The sequence below is a fragment of the Harpia harpyja genome, chromosome 6 (genome assembly GCF_026419915.1).
Source record: "Harpia harpyja isolate bHarHar1 chromosome 6, bHarHar1 primary haplotype, whole genome shotgun sequence".
NCBI classification, from domain to species: domain Eukaryota; kingdom Metazoa; phylum Chordata; class Aves; order Accipitriformes; family Accipitridae; genus Harpia; species Harpia harpyja.
The window spans coordinates 70829372-70855030 of NC_068945.1; the positions used below are offsets into that span (position 1 = coordinate 70829372).

The window sequence follows — 25659 nt, forward strand, 5'->3', positions numbered from 1 at the left end:
ACCAATGTACCCTTGCAGCAAAGAGTTTGATCTGTAAGTGCTTAGGATTCTTTAACTACATGCTTTCCATCTTCCTAGTTCAAGCTATTTGCTTTTTTTTTTTTTTATGGAAGAGTTTTCATGTATGTATGTATATATATATGTGTGTGTATGTCTGTGTGTTTATAAACATTTCTAATTGTGCTGTAAAGTACTGAGTCAAATTTCACAGCAATTTCTGTAAGCAGTAGCTTGCTGCCTTCGGATCTCATTGTAATTGTCAAGCCCAGGGGCTTCAGCCTTTTAACTTTTTTGTACTTTTATGGCATAATGGTTTTTTGGAAGAGATGAAAATGGAGATCACAATCTGGTTTTGCACATGAAGAAATGTAACTGTGCCCCATCAAGCGCTATTCATGGAGTCCGCAATTTGTATCCTGGGTACGCGCCTTGTCCGTGTCCCAGAGCACCGGCAGCATGCAAGGGAACTGCAGCGCACTAGGGCACGTTCTGGGACTCAGGACTTGGGCAGTGAGCTGGGGGCTGGGGCAGAGGAAGTGAAGATAGCTGAAGTTAAAACAGGAACTCGGAGAACACAGCAGTCCAAAAGCTGCCGCGAGCAACAGGTGCCTGAGCAAAAAGCAGCCAGTTTGCCAGCAGGAGCTGGTGAGCCCTTTAAGGTAAGAAAACTGAGTGGGGTTTGGGAGTGGAAAGTGAGAAACAACAACAAAATGTCGGGTTTTGGTGGGCAGACAACTCCTTCCTGACCCAGTTTGTGTGAGTTGATAGCGCTGGGCATTTGCTTATCGGTCTGTTCTTTGGTCATTGTTGTTGCTTTTGTATTTGAGGCTCTGAAGAACAATGTTTCCAAGTCAACTAGCATGACTGTGCTAAGTGTAGTAGGCCCATATTTGTGCTGTAGTGGATGTTTTCAAGGGGGAAAAAATGGGACAAACTAAAGGGTTGAGATCCTACTCTGGCTGATACTCGTCTTTATAGAGGGTGTCTGGAGCCTTGTGGTGTGATTACAGTCTGTGCTTTGTCACGGTTCCCCAGTTGCATGGTGGGTGGCTTTGGAGAGTAGGTGGTCAAGAACCATTTACAGCAGTATTTAAAACCCTGAACAACTTGCATTTGAGCTAGCTGCTCAAATCAGCTGCCCTGTTGAACAGCCCTGTGATAGCTGGTTATTGCTGCTGTCTTATCATTAACAAAAATGAGGCACAAACTTTAAAAATCTTTGGAGTAAGAGATGCTAATAAATTAGGGAGGGGAAAAGGAGATGAAAGGTATTGTTAGATTGTGCTATGTTGTTCCACATGTGCCTTCCTGCTTCCCCTGCTTCTATTTGCAGTTAGCTATATTGAGTTTGTCATAAGATTACCGTCAGTGCATACAAGCACAGCAGAGTATGTCACAGAGCTGCTGTGTTCCGGAGTACGACAATTTTTTTTTTTCCTTCCCCCTGAGACATCCTGGGGAAGGCCTAAAGCCAGATCTTCACAGTAAATCTGCCTTGGTCCTAAATCCTCTCCCTTAGCTAACTATCTGGCTTTTGTTTAACAAAAGAAAGACTCATCCCTTCTGTGCTCTTTCAGTTTCTGTTGTCTTTGCTCCCTGGTCTTACAGTGCTGATTCTCTAGACAATTGGTAAGGGCAGTGTGAGGCTGAACTGAACACTGCACTGTGCTGAACTGGAAGGTTATTATTCACTTAACAGCTTTTTGTGTTGTACAAGTAATTACTTGTTCAGCATAAACATTTTGCTTGCACAGAAAGCAACTCTCCTGAGCACTTGGGGCGAGTTTGTAGGCTACTGTATGGTTGTGGGATTGTGGGGTTAGTGCTGTTGAGAAGCACATAATAAAAGTGTGCTGTTAAATGAGGATCCACCACAAAGCCGTTCTCTTCCCTCCTGTTGGTTTGTTCACAGGTTTATGTGATGTTTGCAGTGGTGTGAAACATGGCCCAGCAGCCCAGTCTTTGCTGCACATTCTGTTCAGTCTTTCTGCCCCAGTGAAAAGCTGCTTTGGGCGACAGTAAGAACAATTTGGGGCTCCTCAACACCACAGGCAGTAATAGGTGGTGGGACGTGAGAGCTCTGCTGAGAATGATTGCTCTGTTGTGCAGGGGCAGGCAAGCCATGTAATCTTTCTTCTGTCTCTCATTTTGTAGCAACCGTGTTGTTTGGGAGGCACTTTTTTGTCAGCTTTTTTCACAGTAACCTTGAAAATGAAATGCAGGAGTTTTAGATTTCACATTACTTTAACTTCCTCTTCCCGGGCCCATCACTTCCTCCAGGCCTCTTTGGACAGCCTGTACAAGCCCTACTACTGCAGCTTCAGCCTTTTCAGCCCTGCACACTTAATTAGTTTAGCTCCATTTCCTGTTTTTACCATATAACGGACCTAAACACCACACAGTATACTGTACCAGCACTGTCAGATCAGCGTACAGCTTTTCTGTGAACCTTCTCTAGCACACTAGGCCGTGATTAAAAGGTTGGAAAACAGACAAGAGAACTGAGGAGTCCGACCTCAGGTAGATAAGCATTGTATCATGGTAGCAGAGCAAGCCACAGCCTCTGGTGGTGTGCTGTGACTGTGCTTAACAGAAGGGAGCTTAAAGCAGGGAACAGTCTCCCACAGCACAGAAAATTAATCTCTGTTGGAAAAGCAGAATCTGGTAGTTGGATGCTAGCACTAATTTACATTAAAATAAGGTGTGCACTTTAACTGTGGAATCTATGTGCATGAAGACGGTGGTTTACACTTAAAACCCCTGTGTGTTTTGCTGAAAGAGGTGCTGGGGCTCAAGAGCAGCTATTCTGGGGTGCCCTGTGCTGTATGAGGAACAGAGAGTTCAGCAGGGCAGATGGCCTGCAAGGGTCCCTTCCAGCCCGAGTTATGCTTATGACTGCTGTGGTCTGATGTGCCCATGGCCGTGAGCCAGCAGTACCCACATGCCAAGCTCTGGGTGATACCGTGTCCTCCTTGTGCAGATGTGGAAAGCAGTCGTGGGACATGACGTGTCCGTGAAGGTTGAGGCTCAGGGAGACGACTGGGACACTGACCCTGATTTCGTGGTGAGTGTCTGGTGTGCTAATCCGTAATACTGGTGGTGGTGCTGTAAAGGGTTCACTGGCCCTAGGCATATGCTGGTCAACCGGACCGGGGCTCGGGGCTCGGCATGGCATGCAGCACCGCTGGCTGTGCAGGATCAGCCAAGTCTCACCAACCCCTCACAGGTACTGCCAGGTCATCTGTCTAAGCCATTTCTGACCCATATGTATGTCTCCAGAACTTCCTACATCAGTGTACCCCACATCTGACTACAAGTAGTAGCACTTAAGGAGTATAGAATATTCAGTTTCTTTTAAACCTGCTCCCTGGTAACTTCACCGAGTCCTCCCCATGACTTATGTTACAAGAAATAGCAAAGACTTGCATTTTCTCTTTCCCACACTGTTTGGAATTTACAGGATTCCAGCATTGCCCTCATTTTTTCCAGACAGAAGAATCCCACTCTATTTATGGTCACCCTGTGCAGATGCACCTCCATGCCTCTGAATAGTCTTGTTTTCTATGCAGTCCAGTTCTCTAGGTGAGATGTGGGAACCCCATGCATTCACACGGTGTCATGATTTTCATTTTCTATTTGATTCTCTATTCCTTTCCTAGTAAGTCATTCACACTTCAGCTTTTCGGCCAATTCTGTATTTGCTACTCTTCTACATAATCGCACATAATTCCGTATTTTGTACTCCTTCCTGAATGGTAAATATTTTGGAACCATTGTTGTGCAGATATAATTCAGTGTATTTTTTTTTTCCATATGCCTTCCTTTTGTACTTATTAACACTAACCTTCGTTTACAATTTTATCACTCACTGATTTGGCATCACAAGACTTTCCTGCACTGCTTTGTCTCCTGTATTTGGTTAACCTAGACAGTCCTTTACTATCTCAAGACTTTGACATCTCATTCTTCATACCCTTTTTCTAAACCTCTTAGGAGCACATAGCACAGCAAAAGTCCTGCTCCTTCTGGTGCCAAGGAGCGGCAGCCATGCTTTACAGCCACAGGTCTCTCTGAGCTCTGCTGAGATTCTGGTTTCCTTTGCAAGATACATTTCTTGCTGGACAGCCTCTTCCGTTACTCAAGAGTCCTGTTTTTGAGGTTCACTCTTGCCTAGTTATTTCCAGTAAGAAATTCTAGTTTGGGACAGAAAAGCAAGTCCCCTCCTCAAAGTTCCAAATTATTAATGCTTAAAGAAAATCCCAGGCTGTCAAAATTATTTTTTTGTTTTTACTTCATTTCTTCTCTTTGTGGAAGCATTTAAAATAACCCTCAACAGAATAAGGCTTTGTATTAATTTTTTAAGTTCTGTTTTGTATGTACATATTTTTAGCTTTACCTTCTACTAGGTAAGCGTTTATCGATCCTTCAGTTTATCAGATACACGTTCAGACCTTCCAAAAAGAAGACAAAACAAGTGCTCTCGGAACAAAGCTGAGGCAGAGCAGCGGACCCTGAGCGAAGCGCTCGCTTCAGCGCTCTTCCAGTCGTTTCCCAAACGACGGGTTTCCGCAGCATTTCTGTTCGCTAGCTGCTCCCCGAGGAGGAGGGACGGGGCTCCCTGCAGGCCCGCGCCCTGTCCCCGCGGACCCGCCGGCCCCGGGCGCCCGGCCCTGCAGGCCGCCGCCGGTCGCCGGCGGCGATGGGGCGCCCGGGGCCCCCGGGCCGTCCCCGCTGGGCCTTGCCCGCCGTCCGCTTCCCGCCCGCGCCCGGGAGCCGTCCTCGTCTCTTCGCTCGGCCCGGGACGTGCGGGCTCGCTCGGGGCCCGGCCTGGCCCGGCGGAGCTGCACCGGGCGCCGTCCTCCGGGAGCGCGGCGCCCGGGGCGGGGGGGGGGGCAGAGCCCCGTTTCTGCGGGGCGGGCGGGCCGCGCCGGCCGCTGACGGCTGCGGTTCGCTCTGCAGAACGACATCTCCGAGAAGGAGCAGCGCTGGGGAGCCAAAACCGTCGAGGGCTCCGGACGCGCCGAGCACATCGAGTGAGTGCGGCCCGGCGGGGCGCGAGGGGCGGTGGGCGGGCGGCCCGGGCCGCGCTGCGGCTCCGACGGGCGTCTGGGGACCGGGACCTGCGGGCGGGCCGTTACCGCGGCCGGGTCCCGGACCCGTGAGGGGGAAGCGGCAGCGCCGGCCGAAGCCAGCCAAGTAAGGGGCTCGTTGCGCAGCGGGGCCGCGGCGGGGGCGGAGCGGCCCGGGGCGGGGGGGGGGGGTGGGCCACCCTCCCGTGGGGCGCTGGGAGAGAGCTTTGCGGGCGGCGCGGGCTGCCTGGCGGCTGCCCTCGGGCTCGTCCCCCGCGGCCCCTCTTCCGGGGCTCCCCGCGTGGGGTGCACCTCCGGCCCCGGCAGGCAGCGGGGCGGCAGGGGAGTGGAGACCTCGCCCCGGGCGAGGAGCGCCTCGGGGCCGCGCTGCCCCCCCCCCCCCCCCCCAACCCGGGGGGCTGCGGGCTGCCCGGCTGGGCTCTGCCGGCTGCGTGCAGGCTCTGGGCTTGAGCTGCGGGTGTTGCACCGGAGGCAAAATTCGCAGGCCGCCTGTGATGCTGCGAGGGGTTAGCTTTCAAGTACCTCCAGACGGCCGCTGTCCCTGTGGCAAAGACTTTCTGCTCCTTCCCTGTCTGAAGCTGACCCTGTCCAGCAGATCCCTCGGTACATCCCAGTACTGCCCTGCACAGTGGGGCTAGTGCAGCGCACACGAAAAGGAAAGCGTGGGTTCCTGTTGAGGAGGGGGTATAGCCCTGAGTGGGGGCCTGCGTGATCCCACGGGCACTTGCCCTGACTCTCTCTGTCTCGCCAGCATCCATCAGCTGAGGACCAAGGTGTCAGAGGAGCATGACGTCATCAAGAAGAAGGAGCTGGAGACTGGCCCCAAGGCCTCCTATGGCTATGGGGGCAAATTTGGAACAGAGCGGGACCGAATGGATAAGGTAACAGTTGTAGAGGGCTTCCTTGGGCCTCAGTGGAAAAGGCTTTTTCTCATAAAGGAAGGAGCATCCCTGTTTCCTGGCCTGACCCTAGAGGGAGAGAATGGAGAGCTGGCAGGGCTGCACAGATTCACACATACCTAGCCAGCCCATAATCTGTCTCCAGGATCTGTTTGAACCCATTTGTATAACTTGCCTCTGCAACTTCCTTGCAACACTCCCCTTAGCTGTGAAGAAGGACTTTCTGTGGCTTGTTTCAAACCTGCTGCATAAGAATTAAATTAGGTGCCTCCCTGCTTGTGCTTGGAGAACTAATGAATAATACATTACAGACCTCTGTCACATCTCCCCAGGATGAAGCCCTAGTTCATATTCTCTGTTCTCACATCAAACCTGGTTTATGTTTTCTGATAATCATCATCACGCTTCTTCCTGTACCTTTCAGCATTTGATACTTGTTTTTTTTCAGAAGTGAGATGGTAAGATTGCAGTAGTATTCAATATATGGGGTCACTGTGGGTGTGCCTGATACCAGGATGGCAGGGGGAGAAACAGACATTTCCAGGAGGCCAAAATGGAGCAGCCATGCTCAGACCCTCCTGCCGGAGCAGAGTGAGGATGTTTTTGTTGAGCAACTCTTCGGCCTTCATCCAGTCTTACCAGGATGTTGCAAGCATTCAGCCTCTGGCCCTTCTCCTGAGGAGTGTGTGCAATACCTGGCCACACCGCCTCCAGCAGGGAGCAGCGGGACCCTGGCCTGTAGTAGGCATAAAGGGTGATCCCAGCCAGGTCTGCTGACCCTCACTCTCAGACACAGAAAATAGGGAGCAGGTGCCGGACCTGCTGCCTGTAGGTTTTCAGTTGTGCGTGCCTATCCGTCCTTTTCTCCTCAGTTTCCTCGTGTGAGTATCCACCATTCCACTGGCATTCAGGAGCAGCAGGTATTCAGCATCCCACAGTTTGCATGATGAGCTGGCAGTGGGGCCGGTTATGTCGGGTAGCTGCCCTTGAAGCTGCATCACAGGTCTCAGAGCAGAGCTGGTACTGGCAAAGGCTCTGCGGAAGGCATCGCCACCACCAGCACAGTCAGTTTGGACCTGTCACCTCACGGCCACAAGCATCTCGGCCGCGGGGCAGAGCAGCTGTGTGGTGCCTATGTCTCTGTCCACCCTGCCAGTCTGACCGTGGGCGCTCATGTCATGCTGTCTCTCTTTTCAGTGCGCAGTGGGCCACGAGTACGTTGCTGATGTTGGGAAGCACTCCTCGCAGACAGATGCAGCCCAGGGCTTTGGGGGGAAGTACGGAGTCCAGCGGGACCGAGCTGACAAGGTGTGTTGGACAGGGCAGCTGAAATACGTGCTTGCGGCCTGTGCTCAGTGCTGCCTGTAAAATACTGTGCTATCTTAGGATTGTGGCTGCAGTTTTCAAAGTGCTGGTGGGTGCAGGTCTAGGTATGCCATGCACCACGGTCTCCACTGAAGCACGCAGCTCACCTCCTGTGTGCAGGATGATGACTGATGACAAATTGCAGGGCACTTGTGAAGGCTAACTCTCTGCATGCTTGCACTGTCCTGTGTTTGTTTTGGGGGCTGTGGTGTTTTACATCTCCAAACCCCCAAGCTGTGCCATGCACAGTGACTGGCCCTGGCAGGACTGAATGGGGACAGCAGGATGCCGTCCCTCCCATGCACATCCTGGTGTGAGATGCTGCCCAGCTGCCTTGCATCATGACAGGGTGTGGGCTCAGGATTGTGGCCCTCTTACCTGGAATGCATGGGCTTTTTTGAGGGCCCATTCCTGGGCACGCTGCCACATGGATAGCAGGGGTGGTGTGAGAGGCTGAGGAGGCCTGTACCAGCCGAGGAGGGGCCAGGCACCTGCATGTTGGCAGCACAAGGCAGGGAGCAGGGTCCCAGCCCAGACCCTGGGGGAGGGAGGGTGGGTGAGACCTGGCTTGGCCCTCAGGACAACTGACATTCCTCCCCTTCTTTTTCCAGTCAGCACTGGGCTTTGAATACAAGGGTGAGGTGGAGAAACACTCATCCCAGAAAGGCAAGTCCATGTGTACGCGTGGCCCCTTGACACTTTGCCCAGCTTCTCTTCTGCTCCCAATATCCTGTGCTGTCTGCTGTGGCACAGTCTCCTTTGTTATCCCCCTCCTGTCACTTGTTTCAGATTCCTGTTCCCAGTCAGTCACCCTTGCGGCCCTATTCTCTGCTGTCCTATCACCACCCTTCTGTTGTACATTCCTCTTGTCTCTGTGTTTTGCTTTGACGGAAACCACGTCACGGCTGAGCAGAGAAGACACCCCCACACACGCACCCCCATGTATATCCTCTAAAAGTCCTTCTGAGCAACTGCTCCAGAGGGAACCCAAGCACTGTAGGACGTAAGAAGTGATTTCTGAAAAAGCAGCATAGAAGAGAAGGTACAACAATGGATATGGAAACAAAAGCCTATACAGCACCCAAACTTTTGCAGAATTCTGGAGATGATTCAACCAAACTTTGACATGTACATACAAGCAGCAATATTCATTAAGAACATTGCAAGAACTGAAACTAAAGATATTTTAAATATTTTGCAACCAAGAGAAGATGAGAGGGCAAGGTCTGTTACTGTTTCAGATAAATGTGAGGAATACTGCATTACCAAGAAAAGAACTGAATCGTGTTCATTTCAGAGGAAACTATAAAAGAAGGAAGATGTTTTGAGGCATTCTTGGTTGGCCTTAAATTAATGAATCGCATGCAGTTGTGCTACATTAACATATTCCTGTATAAGAGTTTATATACTAGATTGTAGCCATAGAAATTCATCAGGCTGTGTAAAAACACAGAAATCTCTCAGGACAAAATGAAAATATTAGAAGTAGGGTAAGGTGTTTGGATTGTTTTTCATAAAAATGTGTCCATAGTGGAATCTCCAGCATCAAGGTAACAGTCATAAAATCTATAATTGCTGAAAACAGCATCCTAAAAGGTCTGTTTCATAATGGCCTAATGGGTAAATAATAGTTTAATCAAGATAAGTTTAAGAAATTTCTAGGACTTACAGACTCATTCTTAAGTGACTGAGCTTCTATGAAGCAGAGAGCCATTCTTCAATACAAAATGTTTTCATGCATATTTCTCTAGATCACAATCTTCATGGATTGATAAGGTTGAAGTTGCTGGAGAAGCCCCACCTCATTCCTGTGAAATGCAGACCTGTACGAATAGGGTCAGGGAACAAAGAGAGGTAACTGTGATTTACTCCTTCTGAAGGGTAGGATTTGGAGCTGGCAGACCAGGTCCTTGAAAGGAAAGTGTCTCTCTACGGCCAGCGGCTAGGATAGAGGCTGAAATTTCTTAGGACATCAGCCAATAATAGCAAGGTACTCCTTAGAGAATAACTGAACACAGCTGAAGTGGTTAATACATTACTAGTTTAGAAGATGGAAAAAAGGGAGGCATAAGGAAGATGTGCTGTGCCTCTATCACATTAATGATCGAGCGTGCCAGAGACAGGCTGGGGGGAGAGCTGGAGCAGGTCTCTAGAAATGTGGGTTTCAGCCTTTGCAGCACCAAGAGTCAGTGGCTTCCTTGTAGAAGTTGAGATTCCATTACAGCAAATGTAAGCTGTACAACAAAAGTTTGCCATTTCTTCTGTACTTTCAAGGGCTCAGTATACTTAGAGACCTTTTCAGAGACTGGCAGACCACAGGTTGAAATCCTTGCTCTGGAGATGCGTGAGTGGGTGGATGCCCAGGCTGTCGGTGCCCAAGTCTTGCCTTGGCTTTGCATCCTTGGGTGGCTGAGCTCACACTGCCGGCCCAGCTGCCCTTGGCATGTCACTTTTCTTCCTTGCTGTCATGGTTTAACCCCAGCCAGCAACTAAGCACCACGCAGCTGCTCTATCACTTCCCCTCTCAGCTAGACAGGGGAGAGAAAATATAACAAAAGGATCGTGGGTCAAGATAAGGACAGGGAGAGATCACTCAGCAATTACCATCACAGGCAAAACAGGCTCAACTTGAGGAAAATTAACTTAATTTATTGTCAATCAAACCAGAGCAGGATAATGAGAAATAAAACCAAATCTTAAAACATCTTCCCCCCACCCCTCCCTTCTTCCCGTGCACAGCTTCACTCCTGAATTCTCTACCTATCGCACCCAGCAGTGCAGGGAGACAGGGAACGGGGGTTGTGGTCAGTTCATCACATGTTGTCTCTGTTGCTCCTTCCTCTTCAGGGGGCAGGACTCCTCACACTCTTCCCCTGCTCCACCATGGGGTCCCTCCCACAGGAGACAGTCCTCCATTAACTTCTGCAACGTGAGTCCTTCCCACGGGCTGCAGTTCTTCATGAACTGCTCCAGCATGGGTCCCTTCCATAGCATGCAGTCCTTCAAGCACAGACTGCTCCAGCATGGGTCCCCCGCAGGGTCACAAGTCCTGCCAGCAAACCTGCTCCGTGGACTCCTTTCTCCACAGATCTGCAGGTCCTGCCAGGAGCCTGCTCCAGTGTGGGCTTCCCACGGGGTCACAGCCTCCTTCGGGCATCCACCTGCTCCGGCGTGGGGTCCTCCACGGGCTGCAGGTGGAGATCTGCTCCACCATGGACCTCCATGGGCTGCAGGGGGACAGAATGCCTCACCATGGTCTTCACCAGGGGCTGCAGGGGAATCCCTGCTCCAGCGCCTGGAGCACCTCCTCGCCCTCCTTCTTTGCTGACCTTGGGGTCTGCAGGGTTGTTTCTCTCACATGTTCTCACTTCTCTCTCCAGCTGCAGTTTCTGTGCCCCAGCAACATTTTTTTTTCCCTTCTTAAATACATTATCCCAGAGGCGCTACCACTGTCACTGATGGGCTCGGCCTTGGCCAGCGGTGGGTCTGTCTTGGAGCTGGCTGGCATTGGCTCTGTCAGACATACGGGAAGCTTCTAGCAGCTTCTCACAGAAGCCACCCCTGTTGCCCCCCTGGCTACCAAAACCTTGCCATGCAAACCTAAGACACTTGCCCTCTCAGCCTGCTGTGTCTCCTGCAGCCCATGGCCTTCAGGTTCTCTTGTTGCCATGACCCATGCTTGCCATGTGCACCCGTTCCCATGGGCCCTCATCCTCAGTGGCCCTCGTGGTGCTCCCTGCCATCCACTCTGTCCCCTCCAAATCCCTTGCTTTTTCTAGTGTTTTCGATTGTCGCTGCTGCTCTTCCTCCTCCCTGGTGCTCCTCCCCAGTGCTGCTCCCCATCTTTACCCCCTCCCCTCACCAGCCCCATGCTCAGGGCAGCATTTCACTCCATGCATCATCTCAGATTACTCCAAGGGCTTTGGTGGCCGTTATGGTGTGGAGAAGGATAAGGTGGACAAAGCGGCAGTGGGATTTGACTACAAGAGCCAGGCAGAGAAGCACGACTCTCAGAAAGGTGAGCTGGGGGGGGGCAATGCAGCAGGCAGTGTCAGGACTGGAGCTTGGGACTATACCCACTGGGGCTGTGGGGCACTGTGCTTCGTTTTTTGCAGCCTGCTGCATGAATGGTGGAAAAGCTGTGGGGAGCTGTTGGGTGCCCACTGCTTGCAGCAAGGGAATGGGTCAGGTGAGGAAAGCCATTGCACACGATGCATGACTGCTGGAGAAAGTTCAGGCTAAATGAAGAGGAGCAGCAGATTTCTATGGGCATAGGGATCTCCTGGGCGCATGGCACCAAAGGAAGGGTACAGGGGAAGCCCAGGCAGGTGCTAATAGCAGGCGGACTGTCCCAGGGAGGAGGGAGGGCTATTGCTGCTGCCACCAGTGGGGAAATCTGGCCTTGCTCCATGTCTTTCTCCAAGTCCTGGGAAGGGAAATCTGCTGCCCCTGTGAGGACAACCTGAGCTCAGGGCGCTGCCACTTTTCTCTTTCCTTCCCTTGTCTGTTCTCTTCCATGCCATGATCTGGATCCCTGTGGCTGAAGACTATTCTGTGGGCTTTGGTGGGAAGTTTGGGGTGCAGAGGGATCGTCAAGACAAGAGTGCCCTTGGCTGGGACCATCAGGAGGAAATGCAACCCCATGCATCCCAAACAGGTACGGCAATGCCGCCAGACGTGGCAGCACAATTTCTATGGAGCACACATGGACCTAGAGCTAGTGGTTCATACTTGACAGAGATCCAGCTGCTGAAAACTGAATGCGTATAGCATGTTGTGGAGCAGCTGGGACATTGTGAACCCCCAAAGCGCAAGGGTAAACTCTGCCAGAGTAGGTGCATGCTTGGATCGGTGGGGTACATTGAATGCAAGTCCCTGAATCAGGCTTCCCAGATTATACTGTGCTTTCTCTGTGAGGTACATTCCTGATCATAAGCTCATTCAAAAGGTGAGCACATGGGGATGAGGCAAAGCAGATTCCAGGAATGGCTTGGCTACTGTATGTTTTACTTCAGTGAACAAGGCCACATTGCACTCAAATGGCATGACTGGCTTCTCACCCCAGTGCCTTGGAAGCAGATTTGCCAGCATATAGCACTGAACACCTGTGCACTTCACTGAAAGGAATGAAGGATTAGTCTTAAAAGCTACTGTCCAGAGCATTCTGCATGTATTTTTCTCTATTTAGTTCCATATGTGATAAGAGGCAGACAAAGCTAACTCATTTCACTGGTCATAGCATACTGAAGTTGGAGGTGCACGCAGAATATAAACCATCATAAAATAGCCTCATTTTTTTCCATACAGACTATGCCAAGGGGTTTGGAGGCCGTTACGGAGTCCAGAAGGACAGAGTAGATAAGGTAAGACTGCATGCTGCAGCCTGCAGTTGCTTCTTGCTAATCACTGCTCTGCACTGCTGCAAGAGAAGAGACTTCCCAGATGGAGATGAGGTCCCACTGCTCAGTGCATAACTATTGCAAGGGTGAGGGAACTGGCCCAGTGTAAATACCAGAGGGTGCAGAGGAATGCAGCCTGGGGTGACCATAATGCAAGGAAGAAAAGGTTTTTTCCGTTCTCAGCTGCTTTTGAATCATTCCACTCTTGGACTGAACAGTCATACACCTGCTTTTTTTGGGGCAGAATTTAATAGCAGAGCCAGTGAAGAGCTTTCTAAGGACATCACACTGTGCCCTCGTGGATATCTAGTACCATTTGAGATACTGGGAGTGTTCTGTCTGGCTGCTTGCCATCACTCCTACAGGCCCTGTGTGTACCAGTACCATCAGGATGAACAGTGATAGCTCCTTGGAGATGAAATTTTGTGAGAGTGCAGCCTTGTGAGAAGTCTGAGAGGCCACAGGCTATTGCACCATGCAGGAACTGTCTCTTACACAGGAGAGGTGCTGGATCAGACTGAAGGCCCATCTGGTGTCAGGTCCCCGGCACTGACTGGTAGGTGATAATAGTGCAGAAAGCAGTATGCATACAGAGTGGTTGTTGCCTTGGACTGCCTCCAGCAGGAAGGTGGTATCGCTGTGGCTGCCATTCCTCTAGCTGTTCTTACTCAAGGCATAAGGTTTGTTAGCTGTCACACCCACACACAAACAAGGCTTCCCAGAAGCTGGCTTAAATCTTTAGTCCCTGTTACGAATGCACGACTAACCAAATCCAACAGGTGTTAAAACTCAGATTTATTCTTCAGCAAAAGTTAGTTAGAAGTCCGGTAACATTTTATAAAACCACAGGCTCAATGATGTAAAGAGAATTAATACTACACGGCCGACTTAAGAATCCCCAAGATTGAAAGTGATGGCTCAAAACGCGCGTATCACTCACCTAAAAGCTGAGGGCTCTCTCCCTCGAGGAGTTACCTCGGGCGGTGCCCCGACCCGAGGGGGAGTCCCCAACTGCAGACTCGCTGCTCTGAGGAGGACTGCCAACGTGTCCTCCGGCGGGACCCCGTTTATACCCCTGTCGAATCTGACCGGTGGTCATTTAATCCTATCGGCTAGGAGGGTCACCTCGGTGTACCTGGCGCATCTCGACTGGCCAGTTCAAATTTCAACCTGCAGCCTCCAGGGTTTCCTTCCCCTTCTCCCTTCCTGGAGAAGTTTCGTTTCCTGCTGGCAGGATGGGGGGGGTGGGATGTACTGCCACAGTCCCTCAAGTAGCCAACTTGCAGACCTCCCTGGTCTCTCCAGTATCTGATGCAGATCTATGGCCTCTCTGGTAGCTGGCTCCTTGTCCTTTTATACTACTCACCAGCTGGTATGGCTTTGTGTATGAGTGACTGGCCCCATATCATTCCCCCTTAACTACTGGTGAAATCGGGCCATTCCTCATGGCGCTGTCTGTAACCTTGTTTGTTAACCTTCTGCAGGTTTTTCTGTCCTGTCCAGGAGTTTCTTATGGTCTGTTCACTTAGCCAAATCTCAGGCCAGAGCCTAGTCATCTGCCTGCAAACCTTAACAAAACCCAGCAGGGATGGGATTGGTAGGGATCAACCTTGCATGAGAAGAGGTCATCCAGTTTGCTGGTTCAAGTTTTCTGTCTGGGCTGAAACCAGGCAAAGGCTCATCTACAGTCAAAATGCAGAGTGTCTCAGACACTTGAATCAACATTGTGCTTTGGCAGGCTACCCTGCAAGCTTGATCAGGAAAGGGGGTCTTGCCAGTGGATGATAGTCTGCATGGATGGGGAAAACCTAAAAGATGAGAATCCTGGATGGTGGTGGGGCTTTGCGGCATTTGGAGGAGGAAGCGAGGGTGCCTTCCCTGAACCACGCTTTTTCTGCTGTTGGGCACAGTGCTAGGGGCACAGTGTTGTGCCTGGTACAGTACCAACATTGCCATACTCTGGAGCTGGAGGAAGCAGATAAGGACCTTTCTGCAGGGCCCTGAGCCAAGGAAGGACATAAACACATACCTGTAACCACCAGGCATGTTCCTTTCTATGCTGCACGTGTAGGCTGGGCCAGTAGCAGAGTGGGAATGGCATTCTGCCCATGGAAGAGATTAGCATGGTCTATGAATTTAACAACAGCAAATGGAGGTGCATGGTCAAAAGGCAAGGCATCATGTATGTGGCAGAAAAAGCATGCAAAATCAGATGAGCAGCTGTACAAAAGTCAGGGCTGTGGGTCATTGGAGGAGCAGGGTGCAGAGAGGGGATAAGCAGTTCTTATCAGCTCAAAGTGGAACATGAATTTGTGTATTTTGAGAATATTGAAGCATAATCAAACATGGTAAAAATAAGGATATTTGGGCAAGTACCTAAGTTCTTGATTGCCTGGTTTTCAGACACTGGAGTAGTGCTGAATTCATTGCTCCTGAGTAGAGCGCAATATACCACCAGGCAATCTTAACTCCCCTTTGATAAAGTTTTGAATGCGAAGTGTAGGATTCAGCTCTCACACTAAGACTCCTAAATTTAAATGCTGTCGTATAAACAACATGTCCAAGTCTCTGCTGTGGTCTGTGTAGACCTGGTTCTGAGCCTGTAGTGCTGTTTGCCTGCTCAGCTGTGTTTTCTTTAAGGAGAGCAGAGCTGCTCTCTGGGCTCCACTGACTGTAGTAGGAGCTCGGGCACCCAGCCCATTGGTGACACCTGCAGGTAGAACCCTAAAAGTAGCTGTATTAGTCTGAAAGCTGGATCCTGCCTGCAGTTTCCTCTTGGTATGAAATAGTTTTCTCATGAAAGTAGATGAACCCACTCTATCTCACTTTCTGCTGCAAACATCCCATCGATGCTATTACCAGTTCAGCCATCTCTTCACACTTCATAAAGCTAGCGGTATCTCACATGTTCACACATGTTTTCACTTTGATGCTTTCTAGTCTAGGCTACTGTATACACATACTGCAGGCAACAACCTGCTGAAGGGACACACGTTGTTAGTGGTTAGGCAGCTGCAGCTGTGCATCCAACAGGGAAGTGCTTCCATGCCTCATACCACTGGGAGTGCAGGGGACGGATGTATCGGGCCCCCGCACCTCAGGAAGTGATAGACTGCCGGGCATCCACTCGGCTATTTGCTGTGTTACCAGTGAGCGCTTCTGCCTTGAATGCCCAGCCTTGCTGTCCCATGCAGAAGTTGCCTTGCCACTGTGCAGCCTCCTCCGCTTGGCTCCACGTAGCCTTTTCAGCCCTCGGAGCACCACTCCTCTAACAGCAGCGGCCCTTGCCTTTGGCTGGAGGGCAGCAGGCACTCCCACAGCGCAGGGAGGCATCAGGAGAACAGGGCTGCAGCCAGCAGCCTCCACGGGGCTGTGGCAGTTGTACAGAGGACAGACACAGCTGGGAACAAAGCCTGCAGTCACCAGTAGCCAAACCCAGCAGGGGATCTCAGCACTGGCCTTGCCTAACAAGCCGGACACTTCATTCACTTTCTCTTGCAGAGTGCTGCTGGCTTTGATGAGATGGCAGCTCCCACCTCCTCGTATGAAAAAACAAGACCGCTGGAGGCAGGTGAGACAACTGAGTACCAGCCCTGGGCTTGGTGGGAAGCTGTAGGACACATGGTCCCTCTGTGGCAGCGCACTGGCAGGCGTGTGCTGTGGTGGGATGTGGATTTAACCTGTGTTGAGGGGCAGGAGAAGGTGGCTGAACTGCAGGTTCCTCTGGGAGAGGCAGATGTCTGGGTTTCTCCTGGATGCTTGGGGTGGTAGAAGGGAGCCATTGGGCAGGCTTGATCAGCTCTCTTCTCCGCAGGAGCTTCCAGTGGCACCAGCAGCCTGCGGTCACGATTTGAAAACATGGCTAAGTCAGCAGAGGAGGAGAGCAGAAGGCAGGCAGAGGAGGACCGGGTGAGGCGGCAGGCTCGGGAGTGCCAGGCGGCTCGGCAGAAGGTGAGCCATGGCCATCTTGCCATGTCCTCCAAGGCTTGCGAAGCAGACTTTTCCTCAGGGCCATGCAGCTCCATGCCCTTCTGCCTGATCTCTTTACAGTAACGTCTTGCGTAAACTGCTTCCCTGCAACTGCCAGGGATTGCCATTGAACTTCACAGCTATCACTGGATTTTCCCTTTCGGCACACTGATCAGGACGTGCCTGCACCCAGCCATGGCCCCCTGTGGTTTGGCCTAGGCTCCTTCTTGCCTCTAGTGCCTGGCAAACACAGTGCAATCACAGCTCCCCAGTATCACCATCTCAGCAGTCTGCATTCAGGGTTTTCCAAACGGGAGATTGCACCCAAACCCTCACATTTACAAGACGTCCTTCTACATTGTGCTGTTTCTGCATTCAATGTGCAGATAACGTTTCACCAATAAAGCACTCCCTGAAACGTTCCCTCCTTGAGGCTACTTTCTGCAGACCCTGTAGTCATTACAGGCCTGGTAGTGTCCAGTCCCTAGGGCAGGTTTATGGGAGATGGAACAGATTTCAGCTGGAGGAAAACAGAGTTGCTCTGTGAGCTGGCACAGATTTCAGCTGAAAGAAAATTTTCTGAGTTGCTCTGTTGGGAATGGGAATGGACATTGCTCTGGATCACATTCAAAGGGATTGAGGGGATCTGATGACTTTTTTCTAGCAATGATGGGACCAGTGATGCGCTGCACACCACCTTACACCATGAGATGGGCTCTCGGAGTGGGTCAATTCAGTAGCAGTACAGTGAGCTGTAGCTAAGTATGTGAGAGAGGTTCAAATACGTGAGCCATGAGGGTCTTCACAGCAATCCCAGGTACCAGTTCAGCACAGACCTGATGGCTAAGCTGTTTCCCCATTGTGCAGAGGATGATGCTCCATTTATGTCATGGTAGCACTAAAGGCACCTGCAGTGGAGGGGGCTCCCTTGTGTTGGGTGCTGTGCAGTCATGGGAATGCTGGCTGCAGTGGATGCTTTGCAAGTGACTTTCCTGTCACTTTCTCACTTCATGGCAGGAAGCAAAAAGGGAGGATGAGGAAACGCCACCCACTTTGCCACCGAGGCCGGCAGATCTGGGCGAAGAGCTGTGCAAGATCCCCAGCCAGGATCAGCCCACCTACAGTGAAAGTTTGGATGTTGGTGGAGACTATGAGGAGCTGCCAGAGCCCTCTGATTACTGTGACAGTACCAATGGAGGTGCTGACTATGAGGAGCTGCCAGCACCCTTGGGAAAGCTGGATACCAACTATGACCATGGAGGAGATGGAGGTGAGGACTATGAGGAGATACTTCCTGAGGAGCCCAGCCAGAGCCAGCCCCACCTGGGTGAGTACTGTTGGAAAAGCCCATGTCTTGGGGAGCTCGTATCTGTCCACTCATCTCACTGGATGTATGGGACTGACTCCAGAGGGAATTTGTATCCTGAAGGCTACTGTGTTCACAGTAGCAGCCCATGATGACAGAGACTTGGTTGTCTCCCACTCCCTTGCCTGGCTCTAAGGTGCGAGATCAGCTGCATGGGATGCTGGGCCAGGCAGCAAGTATTCTGCTGGAGCAGGACTGAGGCAGGAGGACCAGAGGGCTGCCCTGGGCTCTGAGGAAGCTGGACCTGGACTGATGTTCTTGGTGCACTGCTTCTGGGCAAGCAACTGCCAGTGCTGCACTGCAGCCTGGGGGTGCCCTCTTAATTCAGCCTGTTGCTCAAACAGCTGGTGCTCACAAGACCTGATCTGGTGGTGTCTCCTGGGTGTGAGGAGTGCAGGGTAGTCTTCCTCCAAGCACATAAGCAAACTGCATGGGCTGCTGTTGATGTTTCTGTCACAGCTTCACTGGTACTGGAGATGGTAAGTGGAGAGGCTGGAGTTATGTTGGGAGAGGAGTATGGAGAATCAGGACCCCACCTCTCTCTTTGCAGAAGGGGAGAGAAGTCATGCCTTGCTTTGAGCCATGGTACACCTCTCCCTGTTGATAGGGTTTGGATGTGATTCACCCCAAAGCTGACAGCTGGGTGGAGGGTGGCACTGACCAGATCTATATGACTGCTTTCAGCCTCTTTCTCATCTGCTTGTCCTGTCTTCTGCAGGGGAACCGGGCAATGTTTATGAGGTGGAGAGCCCTGGGACCTGTGCAGTGGCTCTCTATGATTACCAAGGAGGTGGGTCTGCCATCCAGGCTGTGGGGAGAGGCACTGGGAGCTGTCTGGGGCGGTGCGACAGGGAGGTGGTGGCTTATACCATCAGCAGTGGTGAAAAGGTTTCGACTTGGTGGTTTAAATTTCTTCCTCTTGGAAAGTAGAGTGAGACCTGACTTGGGAACAGAGAAGCTTCATATTTCATCTGTGAAGTCTTGCTCTTTCTCTGCTTTATCTGTGTTGTTTGATGGGGGTTGGATGAGATGAACTCTGAGGGGAGGGTTATCAGAATGCTTGTTCTATATTCTCCTCCTGGGGGGAGTGGGAGGAGGGATGTAAAACCAGCTCTCTCTGGGGTTATCTTTGCATTGTGACTATCTTTTCTGAACAATTTTTGCAGATGGAGATGATGAGATTTCTTTTGATCCTGACGACACAATCACGCACATTGAGATGGTCGATGAAGGCTGGTGGCGGGGGCAGTGCCGGGGCAAAGTAGGCCTCTTTCCAGCAAATTATGTGAAGCTTCTGCAGTGAAACCAGCATTATCCAAGCTGCTTCCTTCCAAACTTTTGCCTCTCTGCTTCAGCCTTTTACGTGTTACTAGCTTAATTTGGCTCAGTGTGGCGTGTCTACATGCAAGAAATACCAAGGAGCAAACTGGCAGTGTCTGAGGGAATGTTTTGTCCTGTGCCCAAGAGGACTTTGGTTCCCGTTGGCTTCCAGATGGGAAAGGTGAGATGGTTTAACAGCATGTGAGTGCAATATAAGACATCTTTTCTACCTAGGCTGTCCCCCATGTCCCACACAGCAGAAGTGTGTCCATTCCTGTTCCCAACAGGGCAATTTGCAGAAAAGAAACACCAACTCTAATCAGTCAAGGCAGAAGGGACATGAGCTATGGGATCTTTTTAAGTTGCTGTAGCCCTGGATCTCACCCTACCCAGGGGGCAAGGAAAAGAGCACTGTGACGGCCAAACTTGCCTTTGTTCCCAAGAAGGGTTTCCACTTGATACCAAAAAGCTGGTCGAAGAAACTCTCTAAGACTCGTTTTGGAGTTTTAGAAAGCAGGCATTCTTCATTGCAGCGCTGGATGCACGGGGGATAATTCCACCTAGCGTGCATACCACAGCTTTAGCACTAACAGGTTATATAGAATAACTAATTGCATATTAATCAGATTAGTATACATATACATAAAAATGATTGCAACTGATTATCATAGTACTGCCTACATCCGATCACGTGCAATGAAGGATCCATTTGAGTCGAAGGGCTGCTTTTGCGACCACCGACCCATTTGAAGTTCTCGCTGGCTGTCCTTGAAGTCTTTATTCTTGTTCTTGTTCTTTGATCTTGAAGGTTAACGCAGTTTCAATCGCATGTGGTCAGTTTCAGCATTGTTCTCATCTAGCCTACAGGAACATCTAGTCATAAGAGCAAAGAACTGCAAAACTTATGAATAATTACTAGTTAATCACTTGACTAGATTTTGTAATTATCTCCCCAGTTACCCTTTGTCTACTGTTTCAACCATTATGTTAATATACGATCATTTATCAAATCTCACTTGCACAGTCACCTAGCAGCAAACCAGTTTTCATAGAAGGTACAAAATATTAAAACCATAAAAGTTTGAACAAACCATACGAAATGTATGGACATATGCTATCAGAACAAGGCTGGGAAGTGCCCTCTCTCCTTACCCTGTATTCAGAGAAGGTGGCTGAGGCAGGACCCTGGCCAACAGCAACACAACCAGTGAGTTCTAAGCCAGAGGGCCCACCAATCCCACCTGGGAGTCAAACTACTCACAAGCATTTTCTCCCTGTGGGAACAAGAGTAAGACAAAAAGGTCACAGGTGGCCCCAAAGGCCACTCACCCTCTCATTGCTGTGCTGGCCCTTGAGCCGTGGCTGAGGAGTGGGACAGACAGAAGTGCAGCCCTATAACTGCAGCAGACCAAAAACCCAGAGCACAGCACTGGGCAGACATCCCTGCCAGGACTAAAGCAGACAGGGAGGGGAGACGTGGTTGTTCCAGGAGCCCACCCTCACCATGGACTCAAGTCAGTCCTTGCGAGTGCCCAGCAGCTGGGCGTAAGCCTGCAGGGTTCTCCTCCTCCCATGCGTTGGCCAAGCTGAACCTCGAGGGCCTGAGGGAAAACAGATCTGTCTCACAATGGGCATCTTTCTTTCCCTGACTTCCCACCCCATTGATGACATCTTCCCTAAGAGCCACAATAAAGATCCAGGTGCCCCCCTGTGTGCCTCTCTGCAGGATGGCACACCCTGCTATGCGGGGATGCCTGGTGCCTGCAGCAGGTGTCTCCCCCTGTGGCCACTTCTGTCCTACTGACAGTGGTGATGGGGGGAGGTTTGTTCAGCAGCCACTGCTTTGCTCAGGCTCCCACCACTGGCAAAGATCTCTTCCTGCCTACCAACATCCCAAATGTCTACCCGTCCTGTGCAGAGTCTCACTAAGGAGTGTAGGACCTCAGCAGCTGGTGGCTCTAGGCCCTCTCTTTAGATCTGATTTAGTTGCTCACCCACCACAGATGCTCTCCCACACCCACTGGGCATTGACACTGCTGACTCCACAGCCCAGATCTCCCCACAATCACTTCATCCTTCATCAAGATGTTTCCTCTGCAGGGATGTCCTTGCTCGAGGCTTAACCCAAGCTGTTCTCTCAGAGTTCAGAGAAGCCTCTTGGGTTTCCCTCCTCCAGCGCCTATTTCTTTGCTTGCCTTGAAAGCAGCTGTGGCCTGATGCTCCCTTCCTGCAGCTAAACCCTTTACCTCAGCCAGCTGCACAGTCATACTAGCAAGGATTTGCCAAAGCTCTGCCATGGGCTCTCTTGCAGGCCTATGCCTTGGTATGGGCAGTCACATTGACATCCCCGTCACTCCCCATGAGCAGGATGAACTTTCAAACTGCCACTTCGCCGACAGCTTCAGCTGTGGAGGAGGCCTAGCTGATATGTCAGGCTCTTAGGGATATTCTGACCTTGTTGAAATGAAGCTGCTGTTGGTAAGGGTATGTGGAAGGGGAGTATTTGCTCCTTTAAGGGTATCTGGTCAAGGACCCTTCTCAATGCAAAACAAAGGGGGGGGGTAATAAGGAAGAAGCCATAGACAAGAACATACAAGAACACCAACCCGACCACCAAACCCAGTCAGTCACTGTATTGGGTCTGGCTGAGATGGAGTTAATTCTCCCCATAGCAGCCCTCGTAGCGCTGTGCTCCGCATCAGTAGCTAGAAAGGTGGTGATAATACACCAGTGTTTTGGCTACTGCTGAGCAGTGCTGGCACAGCATCAAGGCTGTCTCTCCAACATTTTTGCGCCCCCCTCAACGGCAGGCTGGGGCAGGGCAAGATCTTGGGAGGGGACATAACCAGGACAGCTGACCTAAACTAACCAAGCAGATATTCCATACCATATGACATCAGCTCAGATATAAAAGCTAAGTAAAGGGAGACGGAAGGGGGGCATTTTTGTCTTCTGGAGCAACCGCTACACGTACTGAAGCCCTGCTTCCCAGGAAGTGGCTAGACATCGCCTGCTGATGGGAAGTAGAGAATAACATCATTTGTTTTTCTTTGCTTTCACACGCGACCTTTGCTTTCACTTTATTAAACTGTCCTTATCTTGACCCACGAGCCTTTTGTTATATTTTCTCCCCCCTGTCCAGCTGAGGAGGGGGAGTGATGGAGCAGCTTTGGTGGGCACCTGGCACCCAGCCAGGGTCAACCCACCACAGTCACACTAATTGATGAAGTCATGTGAGAGGGTGAGAACATTTATTCCACCAAGCTTATCTGATCAGGGACCTTGTCAGCTGGGAAACTACGGGAAAAAGCAGGAAGTCAGAACCAAAGTATACAGAAACACAGACCTGACAGAACATGGAGACACTGACAAGAAACAAACCTCGCCTGTTACACTAATTGATGAGCTATCAAGAAACTACAGGCGCCACTTTCAGGAGCAGACTTTGCGAACCAGGAGAGATGGTGGACACCGGACTTGCAAGGGGGTGGAAATGCTTCCAGTCAGCCATGCTGGTCCACCTGGCATGTTGGGAACTGTATTCTTTCTGCACGCGGCTGCCAGAGAGCCATGTGGGCCCACCGGGCGTGCTGGGAGGTGTAGCACTGCTGCCAAGGTTGCTACCAAGGTTTGGTGCCGCAGCTCAGCCTTTGGGCACACACAGTTCCCGGGAGCAGGCTCCGGCCCCTCCCTCATGCCGTCAGCTCAGGCGCATGTGCGGTGCCCAGGAGCAACATGAGACACGACTCACCCATTCTTTCCCTGTGGATGTCGTTGGCGGCATCTGGCTTTGGTTGCCTCAGTTGTCTCTGATTTGCCTTGTTATCATGTAAGTGTTGGTGAAAAGCGAAAAGTCTAACAGTCACTTGCTTTTTAGAGTAGCTGTCGTGGCTGAAGTTGGAGAGACCAGAAAAAGGTAAACCAGCTGAAGAATAAAATGAAGTTGACTGAATTGGAACCTGTCTCTATCTGCAGATGAGAAACCCCATCTCTCTGGGTGAGGAAGGATTCCTATTAGTAGTCTTCAGCAGACTAGATCACCAAAATATAAGCCGAGGCTATACGTGTAACCAAAACTATGATAAACCCATGTATTTGTGTGTGTTGCACCACGTATCTATGAAGCCTTATATTTTAAAAACTGTAAGACACCAAGATACTCCTTAGGTGGGTGGCAGTCAAGTGAATGGAGCTGCAGAAGCAGATGGGCGAGTAAGAAAGAGAAGAAGAGAGCACTGTCTGAATTGTAAAATTCTCCGGCCAGCGCTGAGAGGTAGCTGCAGTGAGTTTCCCTGTACCTTTCTGTCTGCTCCTCAGTCCTTGTCTTACTTTTCTGTTTATAACCCTCTGTCCTGCTCCCCATCCCTCTTTTTCCATCCCTCCCTGCCCCATCTGTCTCCCCCCATCCATTCTCTCTCTTCCTCCTCCTCCTTGTCTCCCTCTTTGTCTCTATCTCTCTGTCCTTCTTGTGTCTCTACCGCTCTGTCCTGCTCGCTGCGCCTCTTTTTCTCATTCTGTCCCAGTGTCCTGCTCCCTGACCCTCTTTCGCTCTGTTGCTTTGTCCTTCTATCTGTCCTTCTCCCCCCCGTTTCTCTCATGCTCCCTCTTCTTTTTTTATTCTCTGTTGCTCTGTCCTGCTCCCTGTGCCATCATTTCTCAATGTATCCCTCTGTCTCGCTCCCTGCCCCTGTTCTTTTTTAATCCCTCTCTGTTATTATGTCCATCCCAGTTTTTTTTCTCATCTCCAGCCTGCTCCCTGTCCTTATTTTCCTTTCTGTCCTGCTTCCACTCCCTCTTTCTGCCTCTTCCTCTGTTCCTGCTCCTTCTTTCTCCATCTGTCCTGCACCCTTCCTCCCCCACCTTGCTGTGCCTCTATCCTTTTTCTTGTCCCTGTCTTTTCTTTCTCTTGCTGTCCCGTTCCCCGCCTCGTGCTTTCTCGCTACACCCCCACTGTCCAGCCAGCTGCCGCTTTTCTCCTCTCTTCTAGTGTCCTGCTCCTCGTTTTTGGCAGCCTTCGCCTCTGCCCAGCAGCCCATCGCTCCAGGAGCCAGCCGGCCGACCGTGCGTTCCCCGACGGACCGACAAGCGTGGCTCTGGGACCGACTGCCGAGGTGTCCCAGGGGCAGGGGGAGGGCCGGGGGGGGCAGGGGGGGCCCCGAGCCCCGGAGCGGACTCGGTGGCAGGACTCGTTAGGCGCGCGACTGACCGAACGGACACCGGCCGGCCGGCCCCGTTGCCCTCCGGGCTGCGTTTGAGCTCCCTTTGCACGGGGCGAGGGGCCGTGAGGGAGCCCGGGGAGGAGGAGGTGAGGCACTGGGGGGGTCGGGCCATGCCCCACCTGTTCCTGCTGGGCTCCAGCTGCGGGCCGGGGCTGGAGGAGCCCCAGGTGCGGGCAGTGAGGCTGATGGCGACGGCCCCTCCCTGGAAAGGGGGGGCTGCCGGGGGAGGGGCGGCGGCGGGGCCGGTGGGAGCCCAGGCAGGAGCGGAGCAGGGCGGTGCCCGGGCTGCGGCTGCCCCTCGGGAGAAGGTGAGCGGGGCCGGGCGCCCCTCGGACCGCGAACGTCCCAGGCGGGGGTGGCCCGGGGGAGGTGGGGGCCGCCTGTGCCGAGGCCGGGGGGGGGCCGGGCCAGGGCCCGGGCCCTGGGGGCTCACGGGGAGCCGGGAGCACGTGGGCCGGGGGGGGGCCCGGGCCCCGTGGCGGGGCTGCGCAATCGCCCGGCGGGTCCCGGGGAAAGCCCCGAGGAGGACTGCGGGGTCCGTGCCGGACGCACGGAGCGGCAGCGGGGCGGGGCCGCGCCGTGTCGGAGCCGGCGGCGGGCAGCGGGAGGGCGCCGGAGCTGCCCAGAGCGGCGCTGGGGGCTCGGCGGGGACTGCGGCTGCGCCGGCGTGGGGGTGGGCGGAAACGGAAGCGGCGTCCCCTCGGGGCATGCCGGGAGCTGTAGTTTCCGCGGACTCGGCGGCCGGGCAGCCGCGTGGCTCTCGGGCGCGGCGTAGTCCTCGCTGCTGCCGCCGCGGCCCCCGGAGTGCGACCAGGTCAGACTCAGGAGCGTTGCCGGTTTCGCGTGGTTTTCCGCGGGCTTCCCGCTGCGCCCGCTCCCCGACCAGCCCTCCCGGGCGCATGCGCCGTCCTGCACGTGGGGCAGCCCGGCGTTCGCGCGCCGGCTCCGGCCCCTCCGGCGCATGCGCGGTCCCCGGGAGCAGCGTGGCGGCGCGCGGGTCTCGGCGGCAGCGGGCGAGCCGGGACCGCGGGT

The 25659-nt window shown here is 52.3% G+C and overlaps 1 protein-coding gene across 2 annotated transcripts; it reads left to right on the forward strand.

The window, feature by feature from the left end:
- The first annotated feature begins 508 nt into the window (after nt 1–508).
- On the forward strand, nt 509–20162 carry LOC128142860 (hematopoietic lineage cell-specific protein-like). Of its 2 annotated transcripts, XM_052789492.1 has the most exons (14): nt 509–659; nt 2981–3064; nt 4960–5033; nt 5842–5971; nt 7187–7297; nt 7966–8020; nt 11262–11372; nt 11901–12011; nt 12662–12717; nt 16255–16324; nt 16568–16704; nt 17740–18049; nt 18807–18878; nt 19255–20145. In XM_052789492.1, exons 2-14 carry the CDS (start codon nt 2981–2983, stop codon nt 19389–19391), a joined length of 1458 nt encoding a protein of 485 aa, XP_052645452.1. In that variant the 5' UTR covers nt 509–659; the 3' UTR covers nt 19392–20145. The 2 variants fall into 2 exon arrangements, with proteins under 2 accessions (XP_052645452.1, XP_052645451.1); XM_052789491.1 differs by lacking the exons at nt 509–659; nt 2981–3064; nt 4960–5033; ... (1 more) ...; nt 7187–7297; nt 7966–8020 and having other exon boundaries at nt 10759–11372; nt 16255–16333; nt 19255–20162.
- Nucleotides 20163–25659: the final 5497 nt, after the last annotated feature.

Excerpts from the sequence above, each read along its gene's own strand:
- LOC128142860 (XM_052789492.1), top strand. The coding sequence starts at position 2,981 with ATGTGGAAAGCAGTCGTGGGACATGACGTGTCCGTGAAGGTTGAGGCT. Across the intron at positions 12,718-16,254 it reads AGAAGGACAGAGTAGATAAG|AGTGCTGCTGGCTTTGATGA; the intron begins GTAAGACTGCAT and ends TTTCTCTTGCAG. Across the intron at positions 18,879-19,254 it reads TCTCTATGATTACCAAGGAG|ATGGAGATGATGAGATTTCT; the intron begins GTGGGTCTGCCA and ends CAATTTTTGCAG.